Source organism: Bos grunniens, chromosome 15 (genome assembly GCF_055505025.1).
Source record: "Bos grunniens cultivar Pamir isolate PY7600 chromosome 15, Bosgru_T2T1.0, whole genome shotgun sequence".
NCBI classification, from domain to species: Eukaryota; Metazoa; Chordata; class Mammalia; order Artiodactyla; family Bovidae; genus Bos; species Bos grunniens.
Window position 1 is genome coordinate 51,868,744 of NC_141179.1, and position 24,235 is coordinate 51,892,978.

A 24,235-nucleotide genomic window follows, 5' to 3' on the forward strand; every position below is an offset into this window, starting at 1 on the left:
TCTTTTTAAAATGCCCTTTATTTGATGCAGTACCTGAGATGTTCGTCCTTTAGTATAGAGGGCAGGGGCTTCTAGATTAGACTGACTGTGCCTCTACCTGCCTTACTTGCTACGTACCACTGGTTAGATCTAGAGACTTGATTAGACTCATGGTCCTTCTCATTAGTGGTGCTGTTTTTCATCACTTGGGAAGACACTTGTCTCGCTGTCCCACTTTTAGTGATGTTAAGATTGTTGATTCAGTTGTTGTCAGCCTCATTTATCCTTTATAAAGTTTCCATCAAGCTTCCACCTAATAATCATGCCAAAATTCATTATGGTACAGTCCTTATCTTTTTATATACGATTCAGTATTTTCAAAAGTGAAAGTGGCTTAGTCGTGTCTGACTCTTTGTGAACCCATGGACTATACAGGAATGGAATTCTCCAGGCCAGAATACTGGAGTGGGTTGCCTTTTCCTTCTCCAGGGTGTCTTGCCAACCCAGGGATCAAACCCAGGTCTCCCACATTGCAGGCGCATTCTTTACAGCTGAGCCACAAGGTAAGCCCAAGAATACTGGATAGGGTAGCCTATCCCTTCTCCAGGGGATCTTCCCGACCCAGGAATCGAACCAGGTGTTCCTGCATTGCAGGTGGATTCTTTACCAACTGAGCTATCAGGAAAGCCCAGTATTTTCAAAATATAGGCTTAAATCACTTATTGTTCAGGTGTGTTTTCTTTTCTTCATAATGCCTTTTTAAAAATTACCAATTTTTATAATTATTTTTTCAAACTAACATTTTCACCCCAAAACACTATATATAAGAAATATTTCAACTTTTTTTTTCAGGTAAACATACCAATTTTTCTATAACTGATTCAGTCAATTTATGCAGGTGCTATTTCCAAGTGTTTTGAAGCACTCTTGAATTTAGCCTTTATTTTGCTCTAAAGGTATTGTGCTGCAAAATGTTATTTTTAAGTGTAATTTGAGTGTAAGACAACCTTGTGCCCCCAAATGGTTGCATAACTGCCACTGAAAATGGTACAGAAAGAAAAATGCATCTTTCACCCCACATCCAACCCTACACCATCTACCACTCACTCTTGTGTCACATTGTCCACCTTTGTTTTTGTTTTGTTTGTTTTGGCCCTGCTGCTGCTGCTGCTGAGTCGCTTCAGTCGTGTCCGACTCTGTGTGACCCCATAGACGGCAGCCCACCAGGCTCCCCCGTCCCTGGGATTCTTCAGGCAAGAACACTGGAGTGGGTTGCCATTTCCTTCTTCAATGCATAAAAGTGAAAAGTGAAAGTGAAGTCGCTCAGTCATGTGTGACCCTTAGTGACCCCATGGACCACAGCCTACCAGGCTCCTCTGTCCGTGGGGTTTTCCAGGCAAGAGCACTGGAGTGGGGTGCCATCACCCGTGCCCCTTCCATGGGAAGGAAGGAGTCCTAAACACTGGACCCCCAGGGAACTCTCATTGTCTTTCCCCTTTGGCAAGTACAATAACCCTGGATTTTATTAATTATGTACAAACTATTTTCTAAATTATATAAGAAAATTCACTTGGTGTGCAGTTGTTAATTTTAACACATACAGATTTGTATAACTAACCACCCCACAATCAGGATACAAAATGTTTCATTACCCCCAAAATCTCCCTTTTCCTATCTCTTTACAGTGACCCTCTTCCTATCCCTTATTCCTGGCAACCTGTTCTTCACTGTAGTTTTGTTTTTATACAATGTAATGTAAATGGAGTCATACAGTATCTGATTTTTTGTTACCAATTTCTTTCACTTAGTATAGTGTTTTCAGAGTTTATCTGTACTATGTTGTTGTTGTTTAGTCTCTATGTCATGTCCAACTCTTTTGTGACCCTATGGACTGTAGCGCACCAGGCTCCTCTGTCCATGGTATTTCCCAGACGAGAAAGAAAACTGGAGTGGGTTGCCATTTCCTTCTCCAGGGGATCTTCCCAACCCAGGGATCAAACCTGAGTCTCCTTCACTGGCAGGTGGATTCTTTACCACTGAGCCACCAGGGAATCCCCATCTGATAGCATATATCAGTACTTCATCCCTTTTTTAAAAAAACTTTATTAGGATTTTAGTTTTTTTAGAGCAGTTTTGGAGTCACAGCAAAACTGAGTGGAAAGCACAGAGATTTCCCACAAACCCCTTGCCCCAGCACATGCATAGTTTCCCCCAGTAGCATTTTGTTGCGTTTGATGAACCTACACTGATACATCTTCATTAGTCAAAGTGCATAGTTTACTTTACATGTGATGATGCTTAGTGTTGTCAGTTCTATGGGTTTAGACAAATGTATAAAGACATGTATCCATCATTATGGTATAGAGAGTGTTTACCATACAGAGAGTATAGAGAGTCTTTTCACTGCCCTAAAAATTCTGCTTTCTGTTGAGTCTTCTCCCATAGTCTCCTGAAACTCCTGCCAACTACTGAACTTCCTACTATCTTCATAGTTTTGCCTTTTTCAGAACGTCATATACTTGGAATCATATAGGATGTAGCTCTTTCAAACTGGCGTCTTTGACTTATTAACATGCATTTAAGGTTCCTCCATGTCTTTTCATAGCTTAATAGCTCATTTCTTCTTAGCAATGAATACTAAATATTCCATTGTTTGGCTTTACCAGTTTTTTATCCACTCACTCACTGAAGAACATTTTGTTTATAGGTTTGGCAGTTATGAATAGAGCTGCTATAAACATTCATGCATGAACTTTGTGTGACCATAAAAGTTGCTACTTCTCTAGGCATTGGATTCCTGGGTCATATGGCTAAGCATATGCATAACATTCCAAAAAACTGCCAGACCATTTTCCAGTGTGGCTGCGCCATTTTTGCATTCTCACAACCCATATATGAAGGTTGCAGTAGCTTCACAACCTCTCCAGCAATTGGCATGGTTAATATTATTTTAGCCATTCTAATAAATATGGAGTATCTCACTGATATTTTAATTTGAATGTCTCTAATATATAATTATGTTCACCACTTTTCATGTGTTTATTGGCAGTTCTTATCTTTTCTTCGTTTAAATGTCCAAATTCCTTTGCCCAGTTTTTTTTCTTTTGTGTGTGTTCTTGTGTTGTTTTTAAATTTTTTGCTCATTTTAAAATTTGATATGGTTTATTATTGTTCAGGTTTTTTTTTGTTTTTTTTTTTTAATTTTTTATTCCTTTATTTCTCATGTGTTCCCCATCCTGAACCCTCTTATTGTTCAGTTTTGAGAAATTTTTATAGGTTCTGGATACAAGTCCTTTGTTGACTATGTGATTTGTAAATATTTTCTTCCAATCTCTAGCTTGTCTTTTCATTCTCTTAATAGTGTTACAACCCCTGCCTTTTAATTAGTGTATTTAGACCATTTACTTTAATGTAAATACTGGTAAGTTGACTTTAAGTTTGTGAAGTGAAAGTCGCTCAGTCGTGTCCAACTCTTTGTGACCCCATGGACCCCACAGAATTCTCTAGGCCAGAATACTGGAGTGGGTAGCCAGCCTTTCCCTTCTCCAGGGGATCTTCCCAACCCAGGGATCGAACCCAGGTCTCCTGCATTGCAGGAAGATTCTTTACCAGCAGAGCCACAAGGGAAGCCCAGAAATACTAGAGTGGGTAGCCTATCCCTTCTCCCAGGATCTTTTCCAGGAATCAAACTGGGGTCTCCTGCATTGCAGGTAGATTCTTAACCAATTGAGCTATCAGAGAAGCCGACTTTAACACTTTATTTGTTTTCTGTTTGTTTCCTGATTTTGATTCCTCTCTTTCTCATCTCTCATTTCTTTAGTGCTGGGTCTCCCCATGCTTTCTAGTTTCTGAGACTCCAATTAAATATATATTTAACACATTCTTTCAGATTCTTTCCTGTTTCCTAAACTCATTTTCTTTTTGTCTCCCTGTGTTGTATTTTGGTAATTTCTTCATCTGTCTCTGAATTCATTAATTGCCTCTTCATCTGTGTCTAATATATTAATTTTAATAAATTAATAAAAATTAAATTAATTAAGTATATATTTATTTGGAGTCTCAGAAAGAGAAACTAGAAAGAATGGGGAGAGAAATCTACCTGCTCATTCTTGATAATCCACTTGCTCTTTCATTTTTCAATCCTCATTTCTTAAATCATATTACACATACTTCTGTGTTATTTTTAAAGTCACTCAGTGGTGCCTGACTTTGTGACCTCATGGACTGTAGCCCACCAGTCTCCTCTGTCCATGAGATTTGATCCCTGGCCAGAAAATTAGATTTGACATGCCCCAACTAAGAAAGATCTTGCATGCCTCAACTAAGACTTGGGTGCAGTCAGATAAATAAGTAAATATTTTTTTAAAAAAAAGAACTCAGCAAAGATGACAGAGCTGTAGGGACAGTTGCCATCCACAGGCCCTGTCCCTTCACACCTCTAAGCCCCAGTCTCCTGCAGATTCTGACCCTGGAATCTCCAATCCCCCAAGTTGGGCCTGAACTATGCCTGAGTGCTACCTTACAGAATTTGAATAATTCAGGTCCCAGTGACCTGAGGTGTCAGTTTCAGTTGCTCTGTTCCCATGGACACAGGTGTCCCAACTCTGTAATTAAGCTAATAAAAGGAAAAGGGGGCCGGGCCTGCTGTCCTGTGCCTTGGAGGGACAGAGTCCCGGCCCCCCGTACTGCTGAGAATGCACCAGGCTCACCTAGAGTCGTGAGGGGAAGGCCTTAAGGAAGTCCAGGGAGCTGAAACAGAGGTAGGAGAAAAGGAGAGAAAGTGGAAAGAGGAAGACCAGGATCAGGGAGGCAGAGGGACGGAGAGCAAGACGTAGACGGTTTAGGGGACAGAGAACAGGCCAGAGGCCAGGAGAGGCAAAGACCAGCAGAGAAGGAGAAACAGTAGATGCCAAGGCCTAAGTACTTAAATTCCAGGGCCGGTACAAATAGAGGGTGAGGTAGCTGGAAGGGCTGCAGGGCTACCTGGAGGTTAACTGTGCCCAACAGAGATCCCAGTCTTCCTTCTGACTTCCAGGGACTGTCCACACCACGCTTGCCAGCAGGGCCTGGCACTGCCACAGGTCAAGCCAGGAGGCTCACTCCCAGAGATCTGCCCCTCGTCTGGCTGTGGCAAGGCCATGGGGCCTGGGAGCCACCACCTCAGCCTCGGCCTCTCTGTCTCCAGCCTGGGCCTTCTGCTCCTGCTCCCACTCCTTCCAGGTATGAAGCTCAGTAGACCAGTCCTGGCTTCTCTGGGCATTGCTGTTCTTCCCCTCCTCCCCAAATCTCTCTCCACATGCTCTCTCTTCATTCCTGTGCTGGGAAAAAGCTCCATTTGGCGAATTTGGAAGAGTGGGAGCTGAAGAGGGCAAGATGGGGCTTGCCTAGCTGGGGTGGGAGCAGTTGGGGGCGCTCCCAGGGATAGGGCGGGAAAAGCCAGGTGGACCAGATCATGAAGGGTGAGTTGGAGCTTTATCTAACAGGCCTGGGGAGCCATGGCTCAGACAGTAAACAATCTGCCCACAATGCAGGAGACCCAGGTACCATCCCTGGGTTGGGAAGATAGATGCCCTGGAGAAGGGAATGGCAACCCACTCCAGTATTCTTGCCTGGAGAATCCCATGGACAGAGGAGCCTGGCAGGCTAAAAAGTTCACAGGGTCACAAAGAGTTGGACACAGCTGAGCAACTAACACTTCCACTTTCTTTCAAGCAGCTACTGATCTAGCTGAATGTGTCTCTTTAAAAGCGTGATATCTCAGGAGCTTCCCTGGTGGTCCAGTGGTTAAGATAGCGCTTCCAATGCAGGGGCCATGGGTTGGATCCCTGGTCGGGAACTAACATCCCCCATGCTATGTGGCACCTGGGACTCTGTGGTCTAATCCAGCATCTGTGGTGGGGCAGGCAGAATCCAGGTACTTAGGAAGGGGCAGGTGGAGCAGAAACCCATCCGCCTTGCTTCAGAAGACAGTAACTATTCACACTACAGCCTCATTGCATCTGTCCCGGAGGCAGGCAGGGAAGAACTAGAGACAGAACAGGGAGTTAGACAGCTGTGAGACAGCAAAGGCACTGACAGGGCCTCAGTCTTGTGGAGAGTAGAGGGTGTGAGCCGAGGCCCCTGCTCCGGGGCCTCCGTGGACACCCCTTCTTACTGGTCCTCTAGAGTGCTTGGGAGCCGAGGGCAGGCTGGCACACAAGCTGTTCCGAGACCTCTTTGCCAACTACACAAGTGCCCTGAGACCTGTGGCAGACACAGACCAGGCCCTGAATGTAACCCTGGAGGTGACACTGTCCCAGATCATCGATATGGTGCGTTGCTGTACAACCACAGAGTGTGCTGGAATGGTTGGAGGAGGAAGGAATGGGAAAGGAATGGGGGACGAGGAACTTCCCTAGTGGTGCAGTGGTTAAAACTCCAAGCTTGCACTGCAGCAGAGCATGGATTCTGTCTCTGGTCAGAAAACTAACATCCCACATGCTGCGTGGTGAGGTTAAAAAAAAAAAAGGAATGGGGAATGGGAGACTAGGATTACTCTCCAAACAATTCTTTCCTAGAAACATTAATATAACAGCTACCACGTGTTGGCTATTAACCATTGGGTATCCACAATGTGCCCAATACTTGCACACTCAAGTTTCTGACTAGCAGAGATTACCACCCATGTCACTGCAGAGGAAACTCAGGCCCAAGGGAGAAGGGCCTGTCAAGGTCACACAGCAAGACTGTGTGGGGACTGGACTGTGTCGGCAAGTCAGGTCTGGGGGTGCTGACCAGAGCTCTGCAGTTGAGTGTGCACACACAGGGCAGGGCATGCACAGACGTGTGTCCACATCTATGCCTGCTCTCTGCCCCCAATTAGGATGAGCGGAATCAGGTGCTGACCCTGTACCTGTGGATCCGACAGGAGTGGACAGACGCCTACCTACGATGGGACCCTGACACCTATGGTGGTCTGGATGCCATCCGCATCCCCAGCAGTCTCGTGTGGAGGCCGGACATCGTACTCTATAACAAGTACTGCCTGCCTGGGTCCCTCCCCTCCACCCAAGAGATGCCCTTGGCTCTGGGGATGCACTTATCTCCCCATCCCCCACACCAAACCTGACTCTAGGGTGCCCAGTAAGCTTTGCCCTGGGAGCCTTCTAAATGGCCAGGAACGTGTCGGCAGTGGTGGCTGTGTGGTGCAGGAGGGCTTCCTGACACCACAGCTCATGGCAACGACCTACTGGGGGGACCTCACAGTCCCTTGATAGCACCCCCAAGCCAACCCAGGCTGAATGTCTCCCAGGAACCCTCTGTGTGGTTCAGGACTAGTTCTATATCCCTCGCAGCCAGGGTTCTGGGGCACAGGTACCTCTTTATGTCACATTTCACCCTTCTGGGCTTGAGTCCGTACATTTTCCCCAGGGCCGCTCCAGGCACTTTGCAGATGGCACCCAAGAAAAGTTACCGTGCATCCCGCGTCCCCTTTAGGACTAGACCTGTCTCGTTCTGGGCCCTGCAGGCCCTGGCCCCATTAGGCCTCCAAAGACACAGAGGGCCCTCTGAGTCCCCCAGAGGGTTGGAGTCGCACCCCCTCCAAGGGTCAGCCCCGACATCCAACGCTGCGGCGCCTCAGGGAGCCCCCACCCCCAACCCCTGCCCACAGGGCGGACGCGCAGGCCCCGGCCTCGGCCAGCACCAACGTGGTCCTGCGGCACGACGGCGCCGTGCGCTGGGACGCGCCGGCCATCACGCGCAGCTCCTGCCGCGTGGACGTGTCGGCCTTCCCGTTCGACGCGCAGCGCTGCGGCCTGACCTTCGGCTCGTGGACACACGGTGGGCACCAGCTGGACGTTCGGCCGCGCGGCGCCGCCGCCAGCCTGGCGGACTTCGTGGAGAATGTGGAGTGGCGCGTGCTGGGCATGCCAGCCCGGAGGCGCGTGCTCACCTACGGCTGCTGCTCCGAGCCCTACCCGGACGTGACCTTCACTCTGCTGCTGCGCCGCCGCGCCGCCGCCTACGTGTGCAACCTGCTGCTGCCCTGCGTGCTCATCTCGCTGCTGGCGCCGCTCGCCTTCCACCTGCCCGCGGACTCGGGCGAGAAGGTGTCGCTGGGCGTCACTGTGCTGCTGGCGCTCACCGTCTTCCAGCTGATCCTGGCCGAGAGCATGCCACCGGCAGAGAGCGTGCCGCTCATCGGTGGGCTCCGAGGGCCCCAGGGTGGCCAGAGAGACACTGGCGGGGAGGTTGCCCCCCACCCCGGGGGCTGGCGCATGTGGCCCTCCGCAGGTGCAGGGGCCATAGCCGGACTGGCCTGGGTCAACCGAGGCACCCCGCTGAGCATCTTGGGGCCCGGCCTTGTTCTGAAATGGAGGGGGAAGAGATAGGCCCCTTCCTGGGAAAACAGCCCTCCCCACACTTGTAGGGGTGGAGGAAGGAGTTGGTCTCTTTTGGTTTTTTAATTGTATTTATTTATGTCTGTGCTGGGTCTCCACTGGCGCATGAGGGCTTTCTCTAGTTGTGGAGAGTGGGGGCCGCCCTCTGTGAGCACGCAGATTTCAGTAGTTGCGGTGCACGGGCTTAGCTGCTCGGCAGCCTGTGGAATCTTCCTGGACCAGGGATGGAACCCCCCTGTCCTCTGCACTGGCGGGTGGATTCTTACCCACTTGTGCCACCTGGGAAGTCCAGGAGTTGGTCTTTATTCAAGGACTTGTTGGAGGATGATCGACATTTACCAGTATTAGAATAATAGGTGAAACCTTTTAAGTACTCACTGCATGCCAGACATTCTCTGGAACACTTCAGTTGAGTTCAGTTTAGTTGCTCAGTCGTGTCCGACTCTTTGTGACCCCATGAATTGCAGCATGCCAGGCCTCCCTGTCCATCACCATCTCCCGGAGTTCACTCAAACACGTCCATTGAGTCGGTGATGCCATCCAGCCATCTTATCCTCTGTCGTCCCCTTTTCCTCCTGCCCCCAATCCCTCCCAGCATCAGTCTTTTCCAATGAGTCAACTCTGCATGAGGTGGCCAAAGTACTGGAGTTTCAGCTTTACATCATTCCTCCCAAAGAACACCCATTTATTAACTCAGGGGAGCAGCACCACAGACCTGTGTGCATGCGTGCTAAGTCGCTTCAGTCGTGTCCGACTCTGTGTGACTGTAGCCTGCCGGACTCCTCTCTCCATGGGATTCTCCAGGCAAGAATACTGGAGTGGGTTGCCATGCCATCCTCCTGGAAATCTTCCCAACCTAGGATCGAACTGGAGTCTCTTATGTCTCCAGCATTGGCAGGGGGTTCTTTACCACTAGCGCCACCTGGGAATCCACCAGGAAGGTTCTATTGTAACTTGCCCAGGGCATGGTTGTTCTATTTAAGAGTGTGACTTTCAGGGGACTGTGGGTGAGTCCAGGGAGCGTATCAACCAGGGAGCAGGAAGCTTCTGAGAACCAGATGTGGGGATGTGGGAGGGGAGATGTTGGCCCTTACCTCCTTCCCACTTTCTTCCATTTTGCTTCGAGGGTCCTGAGAGCCTGATGGGGGATGCGCTCATTCCTCCTTGTGTTCAGGCAGCTGGGGAGCTCTGGCCCCCTGAGCTCTTGTTTTGGGCCTCAGTTCCATTTCTCTCTTTTGCAGGAAAGTACTACATGGCCACCATGACCATGGTCACCTTCTCCACGGCGCTTACCATCCTTATCATGAACCTGCATTACTGTGGTCCCAGTGCCCGCCCAGTGCCAGCCTGGGCTCGGGCCCTCCTGCTAGGACGCCTGGCACGGGGCCTGTGTGTGCGGGAACGAGGGGAGCCCTGTGGGCAGTCTAGACCACCTGAGTCATCCCCCAGTCCCCAGCCTCCTGACAGAGGTACTGGCCCCCCAGCAGGTCCCTGCCGTGAGCCCCGGTGTCTGTGCCGTCAGGAAGCCCTACTGCGTCACGTGGCCACCATCGCCAACGCCTTCCACAGCCACCGGGCTGCCCAGCGCCGCCATGAGGACTGGAAGCGCCTGGCCCGGGTCATGGACCGTTTCTTCCTGGGCATCTTCTTCTCCATGGCTCTGGTCATGAGCCTTCTGGTGCTGGTGCAGGCCCTGTGAGTTCCGGGGGTCTGCTGCAGCCACAGCACCTCCAGATGGGTTTGGATCAGCCAGGCCAGGTGGTGGTCGACCCTCAGGCCACCCAGCGTCTCTCCACTGGGCCTAGGAGCCTGGGACATCCTCTCTTCAGCACTACTCACTTCATGGACCAAGAATATTCATCGTCTCCTCCAGACTCTAAACTCTAAGGGAAATCAGAGCTTGCTGCACCCCTGATTCCTGCAGAGGAGGAACTCTGAGAAGGGTCAAGATCGAAGTACAGTTTGGGAGGGACAGAACTGAACTTCCGTGCTGAGTTTAGGCACTTTCAGTGGGGAGCGTGCAGGCATGACAGCCCTGCCCCATTTCCTGTCTTCTCTTCCTTCCCCTGTGGCTGCTGTTAGAGAGACTCTGTCTAGCCTGACCCTGTCTAGGGGCTCAGAGAAGGTGACTGGGGATTCAGGGTTCCTGGTCCACTTTCCACAGCAGGAGGCCACATAAGGACTTGGCCCCAAAGCTCCAGCTCATAATAAAGTAATGTGTGCCTTGCATCTCCTCCGTGTCCTGTCTTACCCTTAGGCTCTTGGTGCTGCAAGTTGGGAATCCAGCCTCTTAGGGACCTGAGGACCCATGAATCAGAGTGGAAATTACATCTTTGCTGATAAGAAAATGATTAGCATTTGACTGAGATCCCTAAAGGTCTCTCTGCTGTTTCCCTGCTCTCTCCTCTCTGGATTTAGGTCCAATCCTTCTGCGTTCTCACTGTGTGAGCATCACACAGTGACGTCCAGAGAGCTTGACAGTGCCCAAGGTAGGGGCAGGACAGGGACCAGCCACTCACAAGGTGTTTGTTCCTTTCTGACTTCCACGTGTGTTCTGGTACCACCTGCGTACCTTGGACGCAGTCCCTGCCCTCAGATGGGAGACCAGAGGCAGGGCCCCTAACCTAGCAAGGAGGAGAGGTCAGAGAAGGCTTCCTGGAAGAGCGAAGAGGAGCTGTCCAGGTGCACATGGGAGGCATTTGAGTAACAGCAGTGAATACCACAGCCAAGTACTTTCTCCCCAATCACCAGGCCTCCGAACTACTATAATCTATCTCCAGGTGAGTGATTACCTGTCCTGCAGTCCCCCCACCTCTCTTCAGTGTCTGACTCCTAGACCCCTGGGAGAGGCTTAGTCCCCACATTTTCTCCTTCCTGCTCTCAGGCCTGGCAGCTGCCAGAGAAGGTCCCAGAGTTTCCTGCAGATGGAGTTACCCCAGATGGTGGCCACACTCAGAGCACACATGTGGCTGACATCCTCATGTTGGGCAGAGGCTACAGGCAGAGCCATTCAGCAGCTGACGGATTAGAGGAAGCCTGGACTCTCTGGAAAGACTTCGCCAACAAGGAACCAGAGCAGCAGTAGAAGGGACCAGACTGCAGAAAGGGGGCTCTGACCCACGGCTGCAGGGAAAACAGAGGCAGAGAGATTCAGGGACAAAGTGAGGAAGAATTTAGGGAGAAAGGTAGACAGAGATGAAGAGACAAGGAGAGTCCCACTTCCCTTTCCAGAGGTCATTAAGTTTATGCCCCAGCCTCCTGTTGACACCACTGAAGCACTGCAGGGTGAGATGAAGTGGGGTAGAGATCTGAGTGAGCTCTGGTGAAGCTGATCTTTGCTCCTCTGCCCAGACTCTGGTGGGAGAGGCACTGGTGGAGGAGAGTCGGGGCTGGGGAGGGGGAATCCTAAACTTTCCCAGTGCCTGAAATGGCATTATCAGAACTCAAGCCAGGTTGGAAGCTGAGACTTGGCTGGTCTTGACTCTGCCACAGATGACTCTGTCATCTGGAGCAAGTCACTTCTGTCTCTGGGCCTCACTTTGTTATGTAATGAGGGCAGTATTTCCTGTCCCACCTCCTTCCAGTTGATTATTGCGCAGTAAGAATAACGTGAGGTGGGGGCCCCCCTGGTGTGGTGGTTCAGAGTTGGGCTCCAGGGCCAGGCTGTCTGGGCCCCTTCCCTTGCTAGGTCTGTGTGTGGGGCCGGTTGCTTCACCTCTCTGTGTCTGTCTCATCCGTGGAACAGGGGTGATGACACTATCTGCACCATCGGGTCACGGTGAGGACTCATGTGCCCGGAACCCTGAGTGGTATTGTGCCATGGAGAAGGGTGGGAGCAAAGTGGAGGCTGAGGCTCCTTCCTGCCCACTGTTCTAAAAGCCTTGAGGGAGGAGGCAGGACCCCAGGGTGAGGAGCAGCTGTGATTTCTTCCCTGAGAATGGCCTGTTCCCAGCTGGAGAGGTGATGCCTCAGGCAAACCCTGGGCCAGCAAGTGTTCAAGAGAAGAGAAGACTCATGGCCACAGAGAATCTGGGGACCATCTAGTCCAATATGCTTATGCTACAGATAGGGAAACTGAGGTTCAGAGAGGAAAAATTGGTCACAGAGTTGGGGCAGAGCCTGGGTTAAAGCCCAGGTCTCCAGCACCCATGACCTGACCTTGACCTTGGGAGGTGGTCTGAGGGAGTTCTGAGCACAGTTATAGACAGAGGGCTCCCCCGCGGAAGGAGGAGAAGGCCTGGGGAGAGCTTTGTGGAGTGGCCCTTCCCACTGTCACCTCAGTGCAGCCTGGAGCTCCCTGGGGTCTGATCAGTGACCTCCTGTGAAGGAGGGGCCTGCCCCAGGCCCGGGTGGAGGGGAGCAGGTGTGTCAGCTCGCCACGTATACACCCCAAGTATCCCACATATACACCCTGTGGGAAAGGTTAGCAACCCCCACAGGTGTCTGCTTAAGAAAGTCTAATTTTTATTTTAATAAAAGACGGTTGTTTTTCATTTAAGGGGGATGTTCACCCAGGAAAGGGGCCCAGACCCAGAGCAGTCAGCTCATCTCCGAACAGAGTCCTGCCGATGCCTGCAGCCCTTACCTGAGTTACCCAGACGGCAGCGCTCAGACTTGCATTGCTTGTCTGCAGGAAAGAAACAGCAAAGAATCAAAGGCTCAATAGATCTCAGGACAGAAAGGGACCCCAGAGTACCTCCCTGACTAGCTCTCAGAGAAACTGATGCCTTTTCCCCTAATTCTGCTTCCTTACAGTGGGACCACCCTTGCCTGGGTTTGACTAGACCCACGAGCAGCAGGGCCAGGAAGGCCCCAGCCCTCAAAGCCAGGGTGATCTGGGCTCTCCTTCTCCTCCCTTGGCCTGTAACTTTACCTCTATGCCGCACCCACCGCTCCTTCTCCCCTGTCTTGTCCCAGCCAAGGAGGGGCTAGTTTATGTTCTTTGCCAGTCTTCATCACCTTCCGTCAAACATGCACGCTCATGATGCTGTCCACGGTGGGATCTGAAGCCACAGTGGACCTACTCCCACTTGAGATGTGCTCGGTGGATCCAGCCAACAGCCTGCCTGGCATCCCTCAACCAGGACCAGCAGCCCACAGCCCTTCAGTGACTAAGGACCTGTGCCCATCCTCACGATTACTCCTCTGCCTGGTCCTGTGATGGTGGAGAGGAAAGCACCCAAGAACCCAAACTGCCAGAACCCAAACTGGAACTTAGCGGGATGGCACCCAAATGCTGTCTCACCACCTCACTGTCACCTTGACCCAGTACACGCACAGCCCAGGGTTTCTGCTCAGTCAAAAAACACACTCCTCTCAGAAAACATGGTAGGGGCCCACACTCATTTCTGGCAACAGCTTCCATCTGGGAGAGAAGCCTGATCAAGGCTGTTTGGCCCTCAGATGGCCAAAAACACCTGTACTGGTCAGAAAACCCTCTCAGCAGGCAAGTGCCCAGCTCTGGCTTAGACTGTGTACGTGTCCCCTGAAAATGGGACGGGGAAGTCCAGCTTGAGCACAGCTGCTGGCTGACATGTGCCCTGCTCACCTTTGATGTACTCGCAGTTGTATGTGCTGCGCTTGCCCACGGCCCGGAGGTAGATGCGGGAGGGGCCCTGGGCTGGCCTGCTGGCGTTGATCACCTGGAAGGTCTCAAAGGGAGGGATCAGCACTTCCTCCTCCCCAGGGAAGAAGGAGTAGCCCTTGATTGGGGCCCCAAGGCAAGTCCAGATGCCAAAGAAGGTGTCTTCCCCAAAGTGCTGGGCCGCAGCATCCTGCAGGGATGCGGAGGCAAAGCCCCCCAGCCTGACAGTGGCCCCAGGCCCGGCCGGCCGGAAGCGCAGGCCCTGCACCCCTCGGAACACCTGGTGGCACTGGGGTGGACGCTGGCCGCTGCTCAGCAGCTGCAGGGCTTCGGTCAGCAGGAAGTGGAGTGTCTTGAAGGAGAAGTGCTGGAGGTAGTGAGCCCGGGAGCGACCCGCCTCACGCACGGCCGCATTGAATTCTTTGTGCAAGGGGCTGTTGGCCGTGTAAGCCAAGAGGGCCACCCCGTGCTCTTCTCGGAAGCCCAGGGGGGCGAGCAGACGGGTAGGGCTGACGCCCCACTCGGGCCCCCAGGCCTGGCGCTCCCGCCACTGGCTGCTTGCCTGTGCCCAGCCATCAGCGTACACTTTGTTGGCCTGGAACTCTGTGCGGTTGAGTTCCGGGAGAGCCGCTGCCATGGCTGTGGCACAGCCAGCATACTGGTCATCAAAGGAGGCCAGGGCCATGTCTAGGGGCATTTCTCGAGAGAGGAGGTCTCGTCGTATGACGGGGTGGCTCTGGGCCTGCGAGAGGGGGAGCAGCAAGGATTGAGAGGTTAGGCCCCAGGAGAACAGGAGCCCTGTTATCCAGCTCCCCCCTCCACTAAGCTGAGTGAGATGAAGGGCCCCAAACACACTTGGAGGGGAAGTGAAGTGAAAGTCTCTCAGTCGTGTCCAGCTCTTTGCGACCCCATGGAGTATACAGTCCATGGACTTCTCCAGGCCACAATCCTGGAGCGGGTAGCCTTTCCCTTCTCCAGGAGATCTTTCAAACCCAGGTCTCCCACATTGTAGGCAGATTGTTTACCAGCTGAGCCACAAGGGAAGCCCTGGAGGGGAAGGGGATTGGGAACTACCAGCAACGGATGCCCTGAGACTGGGCTCCAGGGCTATCCTCTTAGACTGAGCCATCCCCAAAGGAAGCACCCGGCAGAGTTCAGAAGCCAGCACCTGGGGGATGGGGACAGCAGAGGATGACCGTACCTGAAGTGCTTCCATGAGGCCCATGGACACGAGCAACAGAGACATCATGGCAGGGCTCTGCATGTTGGAGATGACCCTGCTCAAATCACTCTCTGGGCCTCAGTTTCCTCACCTGGAAAAAGAGAATCTGCACAGTTCAATAAGGACAAATTGGAACTTCCTGGTGGTCCAGTGGCTAAGACTCCACTCTCCCAATGTAGGGGGCCCTGGTTTGATCCCTGGTCAGGGAACTAGATCCCACCTCTGCAACTGAGAGTTCACGTGCTGCAACTAAAAAGATTCCACGTGCCACAGTGAAGGTGGAGGACCCTGTGTGCCACAAGTAAGACCAGCGTGGCCTAAATACATAAACAAACAAACAAAAAACATGAATTGATACCTGGTCTGGGTCACTTACACTGCTTGGCACAGGGTCACAGCATAGAAATGGAGGCTCAGAAGAGAGAGAGAGCCCTTCTTGCTGGAAGGAACATGGGAAACTTCCTGGAGGAGGAACATGTGACTAGGATCTTACGGGATAAAGAGGAGAATAAGGCTTCAGTCAATGGAGGTGGGAGAGAAAAGACTGGAGTCTGGAGAGGGAAAAATGTTAGGGGCAGCAGGAATGGGAACAGGAAAGGTACTATAGGTAGGAACTCTCACGATGTAAAGAGTGAAAGACACTTTTTCTAGTGCAGCAGGTGCAGGGTGGGAATGTTGGAAAGCTTGGGGTCAGTCCTGAAGGAGCTTGACTTCCAAAGTGAGAGGTCCGGGCTTCCCCTCATGGGGACCTGAGGCTGAAACAGGGCAGATCCAGGAGTGGTCAGCTGGTGAGGCCACAGCAGGACCCCAGGGACAGGCTCAGAGCAGGGCTCCAGGAAGGGGTTCCAGCTTTGGGTCAAGATTGGAACAGTTTCCAGGTTGGTGGTGCTTCTTTATTTCTGTTTATTACCAAGTAATGCATGCTCATTGTATATGAATGAATCACAATGCCCAAGGCCCCCATTTCTTCTTCTCCCTCCATGTCCCCTTTGCACTATTACCCAGGCCTGCTGTTTTCCTGGTAATGGGACCCTTCACGACCTTTTTTGATGTACATACAATAATATAATATTTAAGTATATATACACACATAGTTTTCTGTGTGCAGCCTATTTTTGGTTTTCTTACTGTCACTTTTTTCAAAAAGAAAAAGGAAACATGCTTACACATACACGTTCTGCAACATTTTCCCAGGAAATAATGTACCATACACTTCCTTCCATGTCATACATGCGTATCTACCTTGTTCGTTATAATGGCAGCATGGAATTTCATAGTAGAGTTAATCCACAATTTATTTAACCATTTCCTTATTGACGGGCACTTAGTGTTTTTTCCTCAGTCTTTGATATTGCACGTGATACCGCAGTGATCAGTTACGTATATAAATCCTTATCTACTTGTCTGCATGTTTTTAAAGGAAAGATATCAAGGTGATATTTAAAGGATCTGAATAGTGTTCCTTTAGATAGCCACTGCCAAATTGCCATCCAAAATGTCCCTCTTCACCTCCCACCAACAGTGGACAAAAGTGCCCTTTTCTCCAAGTCTTTGCCAACACTGGCCATTATGAATCCCTTAATTTCCATTTAACTGGTGGGCACAAATGGTATCTAATTTCTAATTTACCTCTTGGCTCACTAGCAGGGTGAATCATAATGTTATTTTGGGGGGGAGGGGTACACCTGAGGTGTAGCCTGGCATGCTGCAGTCCTTGGGGTCGCACAAACACACAGGCTGTGAAATGTGGCAAAAAAAGTAAATAACATTATGATTCATCCTGCTAGTGAGCCAAGAGGTAAATTCCCCAACTTGGGATGGAATCCCGGGCCCTCAGCAGTGAAACTGCAGAGTCCTAAGCACTGGACTGCCAGGGAACCCCCATAGCTTTATTTTTTAATATTATTACGTTTTAAGTTTCAAAAAGTAGTACATTTTCATTTTTCATAATTTATAGTCCACAAGGCATGCAGTGAAATGTCCTTGTCTCTGATTCCTCAACCCCATCCCCTCTCCCCAGAGGTACCAGTGTTCCCATTTCCTGTCATCCTGGCAGAGATACTCTAGGTGCATATCAGCAGATTCTTAGGTATTTCTGTTTTCCCTCTTTTATCCAAACCATAATATAGTTAGTGGTTTTTTATCTGTGGAGATCTGATGAAAACTGAAAGTTCTCAGAAGATGGATCTGTGTGCCTTCACACAGACCTTACACAACTCTCAGGGTGGATGTACACCCTCCCTAGTCTTGCTTAGGTTAAGCATCCCTGCTCCCTAATCCCCTCTTGGTGGGACCTAAGTTTTGATAGATCAATGACCCTAGGACATGGAAATGTTCTGTGAGTATAATTTTATGTTTCCCAATCTAAGATCTTATCACTGCCAATTCACAGTTTAAATTGAGGTGTGAGCCTCTCTGGGCAAGGGAGTTAACAGCAGGTTTTTATCAAATTTAACATGTTCCAAACTGAACTCCTTATCTTCCCTCCCTCAAAACCCGCTTATTCATTCATTCAACAAAATAATAATTTAATTAATTAGTTTGTATTTGGCTGTGCTGGGTCTTCGTTGCTACACGGGCTCTTCTCTCCTCGCGGCGAGCAGGGGTTACTCTCTAGTTACGGTTTTCAGGCTTCTCACGGCAGCGTCTTTTCTTGCTGTGGAGCACTGGCTCTAGGGCACTGGGGCTGCAGTAGTTGCCGTGCCCAGCCTCCAGAGCACAGGTTCAGTGGTTGTGGTGCACGGGCTTAGTTGCCTTGTGCACCATATGATCAGGGATCCGGGGTCTTCCCAGATCAGGGATCAGACCCATGTCTTCTGCATTGGCAGGTGGATCCTTTACCACTGAGTCACCAAGGAAGCCTCTCAACAGAAAATTCTTGAGCATCCTGTAATGTGCCAGGAGCTGAGGATAAAACTGTGATCACGAAACAAAAACAAAACCCATATCCCTGCTTCTTTAAACTCTTTTAAGATGGAGACAGAACTGGAATGGGGAATTTCAAGTAGCATGTGATGTATGTTACAAGAAGCCAAAGAGCCTGATGAAGACACATTTGCACCAGAAGTGGGTTTAAATGATGAGCTGTCTAGAGGAGAAACGGAGTAGATAGAATTGAAAATGGCATCACAATGGGGACTAAAGCATGAAATACTGCTCCCTAGTTCCAGGATAGAATGTGAATGGGCAGAGTATATAGCAGCAAAAAGCTACTTGAACTCTTGTGGTCTTTTGGAATCCCCCAAAGAAACCTGAACTTCTATAATAGAGCCTCTTCTTATGGAAAATCCAGTCCATGGGTTTACCGGGGACTTTCCTAACTCTGTACCCTCATGAGGGGAACATTAGACCCCCAAACCGGTACTCTAATGCCCTGGTCATTGCGATTGGTTAACGTTTGGACACATAACCTAAGTGAGAAACTCAGAGTCCTTCCTGGGATTTGATATTCTTAATAATAGATGGATGCAGTATAAAAGAGTATACCTGCCACTGCTGATTCATGGTATCGCCTCAGCTCACCTTCAGGTTGAAACACAGGAGCAATGAATAATTCTCAAGCATCTGACAGCTTCTCACCCCTACTACTACTACTACTACTAAGTCACTTCAGTCGTGTCCAACTCTGTGCCACCCCGTAGACGGCAGCCCACCAGGCTCCCCCGTCCCTGGGATTCTCCAGGCAAGAACACTGGAGTGGGTTGCCATTTCCTTCTCCAATGCATGAGAGTGAAAAGTGAAAGTGAAGTCGCTCAGTTGTGTCTGACTTTTAGCGACCCCATGGACCTAGTGCTCCATATATTCCTGTGTCCAAGCCTTTCTGCATCACCTGGGGAACTTGCTCAGGGAAGCCCCAAAGTGCAGGAGATTTAATGTTCCCAGAACAACTCTCACCCAGTGAGGGTGGAACGTCAGATTCCCTAGTCCACAGAGGGTCCCCAGAGAGACATAGTTGACCGCAGTGGTCACACACTTTTTGCAGGGGCATTTGTCTCTCTTCTCTGTCTCACTTTGCCACTCCTTTATTTGTACTTCCTGAGACCGCCTTACAAATAAGATCACTACACCCAAGTCCTTGCCTCTAGGTCTGCTTTGGAGGGAACCCAAACCAGAGAGAAGGCCTTCTTTTTGGGTCAGAGACCATCAGAACATAGCCCAGAACTGTTCCTCCAGCCTGGACCCCAGAGGAGCAGATGTGGGCTCAGCCCACAACAAAGAGGCGCCCAGCTGAGGCAGGCTGGCAGCCTGAGGCAGAGCTGCCCATCCAAGCTCACTTTAGCCCATCTACATTCAACCTGAAGACCCAGGAGCATGAGAATAAATGTTTGCATGCCACTGAGATTTTGTGGCCCACAGAAAAATGGTCATGCAGCAAAAACATGAAGCCAACTGTATATCTCACTGCCTCTCCATTGCCCTGTCTCTATCCTGCAGAAACACAGAAATAAAAGATTTCAGAGGCTTAGAATAGGGAAGGAGAATTATGAAGTCAGACTGAGGACACTGAATCATGTGGCCTAAGGTATTGGTAGTGAGAGTGGACCCTACCTCTCTATGTAGAATTTACTGGACATGGTATCTGATGAGATTTAGGAGATGAAATGGGGAAATCAAGGCTCACACTCAGGTTCCCATGCTGTAAGTTGGAAATACAGAGGAAAGCAGACTACACTTTGAAATCTTATCTTGCTCATCTCAACATATAGTAGATGATCAATTAAAAAATGTACTGAATAAATGATCACATAGTTCAGTTTGTCCTAAGACAGTTCAGTTTGTCTGCAGGGGCCAATGTCTGAGAGGGAGCAGAATGGACAACAAGAGACATTTGAGAATCACAGGTGTACTGAAGTCAGGGAGAGATGAGGTCCCTGGGGAAAGAAGAAGGGCGGGCTGAGGAGCAAAGAGAGTGGCTTGAAGCCAAAGTGCAGGCAGAGTGAGGCACTTCCTTGGGTTTCCAGAGACTCTTCACTTCTGGCCTTTGGGTACCGAGAAATACCCCGGGATCCTTGTGATGAATTTCTCTTTGGGTTTCATCCAGCTCAAGGTAGTTCCTCTGAATTTTCCATCAGAAAAGTGTCATGTAATCTGCCATCCTTGTTATTAATTCAGTCACCCAAGACGATTACTTGGCTTTCCATTCACTCATCGAACACTAGATTGGTTACCAAGGAGTGCTGTGCAGAGTATGAGTTAATCTTCGATGGTCCTTCCCTTTCCCCATCACCACCTCCCCCACCAAGGCTCCAGTCAGCTCCTGCCTCCTGCCTGGTCTCCTGCCTCCACTGTCGCCCCTGCAACTCCACACTCCCCTGGAGCAGGGAGAACAATGAGTCTGAAGCACAGCTGATGATGTTCCTCACCTGCTTCAGAACCCTTTGTGCCAAACCTGCTGGGAGAAATATCTCAAAATACAGACATGAAAGAAAAAAGAAGGCAATATAAAACAAAACTTCCCTCTTACCCTCAGGACAGAGTGCTGGCATTTGAAGCCTTCTGTGACCTGACCCTCCCCAGCCTCTTCAGCCTCGTGCCCTTCCACCCTTGCTTCACATGGATGGCACAGCACGAAGTCCCAGATGAGGCACTGCTGCTTCCCTCCACGTGCTGGGGCTGCCCTTCTCCTGCTACCCACTCTTCCAGGAGTAGCTCAGGGGCCACCTCCTCCAGGAAGCCCTCTGACTCCTCTGGCCTCCTGAATCCCCTGCGCTTTCCTCTGTCACTGTGCTAGTCATACTGTGCTGCCTTCCGAGTCTGCCTCCCCTGCTGGCCTGTGAGTTCCTTGAGGGTAGGACTGGATATGACCCACTCTGTGTCCCCAGGGCTCAGCTCAAGGCCAGGCACACATGAGGCCTCCTGGAATGTTTGTTGAAAGTCTGAGAGGCTTTCTGGGTGTCACTAATAATGGAGACCCCCGCAGAGCAGGTGGATTGATGGCTTAGTGACCGGTTTGGGGGCAATGGTGTGGGAGCCAGAGTGGTGGGGAGGGCCTGGGAGGTCAGGAAGTGGAGGCACTGGCAACCCCTTTTCCTCTCCCAGCTGCTGCCCTTCTGTCCTTCCTGTCATACTGCTCAGGGCACCTCTCTTGTTGGTTTCCCCTCATCCAGGCCCATGATGAACATCCCCTAATGGGGATATTTTCTAGTTTACTTTAAGCTTGTTTTGTGTGAACTCCCTAGAAGTTTCAAAATGGTTTTTGGGCCAAAAGCATTAAAGCTGTGACCTAAGCCTGTGCTCAGTTGCTCAGTCCTGTCCAACTCTTTGCAACCTCATAGACTATAGCCTGTCAGGCTTCTCTGTCCATGAAATTTTCCAGGCAAGAATACTGGAGCAGGTGGCCATTTTCTACCCCAGGGGATGTTCCCAATGCAGGGATTTAACCCACGATTCTGGGTTTCCTGCATTGGCAGAGGGATTTTTACCACCAGTACCACCTGGGAAGCCCTACTGGGACTGGGACTCCAAATCCCTCCCTAGAAGTCCCCAAGTTTCCCAATGGCCTCAGCCTCCCTAGTATCTCAGACCTCTTTGTCAAATATGCAATGGTCTGCATGTTTGTGTCTCCCCAAAATTCATAGGCTGGAATCCTAATGCCTGATGTGATGGTATTAGAAGGTGGGGCCTTTGGGAGATCATTAGTTCATAATTCATGAGCCCTCATGATTTGGGATTGCTGTTCCTATAAAAGACACCCCACAGAGCTCGCTAGCTTTTTCAACTTGTGAGGGCCCAGTGGGGAAGTGCTGGCTATGACCAGGAATAGAGCTGTCATCTGACCAGGCTAGCACCCTGATCTCAGACTTTCAGCCTCCAGAACTTTTATATATATATATATATATTTATATATATATATATATATATATATATATATTTGTTGTTGATAAGATACCCAGTCTGTGGTATTTTTGTTATAGCAGTCTGAACAGACAAAGATAAAAGGTTTCTTGAACCTTTTCTTAATGATTGCTATAACTCTGCCAATAACACCCCAAATTTTGCCTTTCAGAAACAGCTTTCTGTGCCCAGTGCCCAGGAGGAGGGTCGTATGCCCCTTACCTAGACTTTCTCCGGGGCTTGGAAGCTGGTGTTGGTCTCCAGTGACAGCCTCCAGGGAGGAGGAGGGCAGGTTTCTCTTTTATACCACCCCTTGTACCTTTCCCACACAGCTGCTCAGAAATGTGACACTCTCCCATCTATTTCTGGACATCTCTTCTAGGCTCAGGAATACTAGCCTCTGCCCAGGGTGTTCTGGGCAAGAGCTCTTCCCATGAAAAAAGCGAATCCCTGAACCCAGAGAGAAATCAAAGATCCAGGCTGGAACAACTGTCTCCTAATTGGGTTTGCTCCTGCATTCAGCATCCCTGGCCTCAGGGAATATCTCCTCATTGATCCTTTCAGGTGATGGAGACTCACTTGAGGAGTAAGGAGAGATTTCTGAGTAGAGAGTCTGAGTCCCAGCTGCAGTGCTCTTGGTCATGTGATCTTGGAGGACTTTCCACTTCACTCTAGACCACTGTTCAATGACTAGATTTGAGTCCATCTCTTGGGGTCTTTTTTGGGGTGCCAGGTCTCAGGATAAGTGAAGCAATTCCACAAAACCAGAGAATGGAGAGAGGAGGAAACTGATACCAGATCTGGTCCCGTGTTGTGTCCCTGCAGGCCTAGCTATCCAGACAGTATAGTATCTTCTGTTCCAGCAATTGCCAATTCTCAGGACCCTCTAGGGGGAGAGGCAGGCAGGATATGTAGATGAGTTGCTGTTTTTTCACAGTAATGGAGAACAGCAGAGTGACTCCTGATTTTCTGATCTTGGAGTGCTTTGGGGAAGCCAGTCTAAATTAGAAGGGGATGAAGAACTTGTCTGGATTTGTTGTGTTTGCCTGAGGAGCAGTCCGGTTTCGGGACCACGTCTCTTCTTCTTCGTTTGGTCATGCTTCATGGTTTGTGGGATTTCAGTTCCCTGACCAGGGACTGAACCTGGGCCACAGCAGTGAAAGCCTGAAATCCTGACCACTGTGGCACCAGGGAACTCCCTGGGATATGCCTCTTTTCACCTCCCTCCCCACCCTTCCATAAGCCTGGACACAGTTTGTCTTCCTTTTTGATCTACAGGAAGAATTTCTGGAGGAAATGGGATTCTAGGTGAAATTTTTTACTTGTCTAGCAACCTAAGTGGGTGGGGGAACAAAGATAGGGCTAAATTAATGAGCCAGAGCAGGACAAGTCCCCGGGGTGTGTTTAACTTTCTTCACCCTTCTCAGACACAGCAGGCGGCAGGCACATCTCTTAAATCCTGGATTCTGGACCCCCAGGTCCTTGGACACTCTGAAAGAGGAATCCTGCCACCCCAGAAGCTCATGCTGCCAGAAAGCTCTTCCCCGAGCTGCTGACTGATGGGAGCATCCAAAACCCAGAGCTAGGGTATTTATAGGCAAGCCCAGGGAGGTGAGGGGAAAGGCTAGTGTTTATAAACATAGGTCACCTGAGTCTGAGAGTCAGGGGACTGAGGGTCTGTGGAGGGCCGAGGTTGGCCCCTGAGGATGTGAGAGAGAGCTCTGCATCTGGGCAAGGCTTACTGAAGGGAAGGGGCTTAAAGAGAAAGGGGAAGGGTGGGGGCCCCTCAAATGCAGGAGTACACGTGACCCAAGGAGTTGGCCGTATGCAAATTGTATGCAAATAAAGGAGCACACAAGAGGTGAACTCTCAGCAGGTATAACTTTCTTGGTCCTCTCAGACTTCTGGTGTGGAGGCTGGGCCATGGCAGTCACAGATTGCCTGAGGGAAAAACACTTCTCACAGTTCTCTTGCTGTGTGTAGCCTTGGTCTTGCTAGGAGACAAAGAAGGTCCTGGAGAAAGGCCTCGCAGTCCAAGGCAAGGGGAGTTATAGCTCTGGCCCCTGCTCCCACTGGGTGTCTGCTGTCAGGGAAGGGAGGTGTCGGGTCACTGCCTGGGTGGGGGGCTGTAGTTAGCCATGGACACTGTAGATCAGCGGGACACAGGGGACAGGAGATAGTGCAGCTCCTGAGCAGACCCCAGGGCCTGCCACCCAGAACTGTCAGCGCTCCTTC

General features: G+C 50.3%; 2 protein-coding genes across 2 annotated transcripts; one reads left to right on the top strand and one right to left on the bottom strand.

The window, feature by feature from the left end:
* The first annotated feature begins 4,979 nt into the window (after window positions 1–4,979).
* CHRNA10 (cholinergic receptor nicotinic alpha 10 subunit) lies at window positions 4,980–10,589 on the top strand. Its single transcript, XM_086340478.1, has 5 exons — window positions 4,980–5,199; window positions 6,145–6,290; window positions 6,842–6,996; window positions 7,631–8,163; window positions 9,602–10,589. The coding sequence occupies exons 1-5, from the start codon at window positions 5,118–5,120 to the stop codon at window positions 10,057–10,059; spliced, it is 1,374 nt and encodes a 457-aa protein (XP_086196604.1). The 5' UTR covers window positions 4,980–5,117; the 3' UTR covers window positions 10,060–10,589.
* Window positions 8,413–22,275, bottom strand: ART1 (ADP-ribosyltransferase 1). Its single transcript, XM_086340508.1, has 5 exons — window positions 22,223–22,275; window positions 15,146–15,257; window positions 13,909–14,686; window positions 12,946–12,987; window positions 8,413–11,483 (listed from the first exon to the last, which is right to left on the bottom strand). Exons 2-5 carry the CDS (start codon window positions 15,206–15,208, stop codon window positions 11,386–11,388), a joined length of 981 nt encoding a protein of 326 aa, XP_086196634.1. The 5' UTR covers window positions 15,209–15,257; window positions 22,223–22,275; the 3' UTR covers window positions 8,413–11,385.
* Window positions 22,276–24,235: the final 1,960 nt, after the last annotated feature.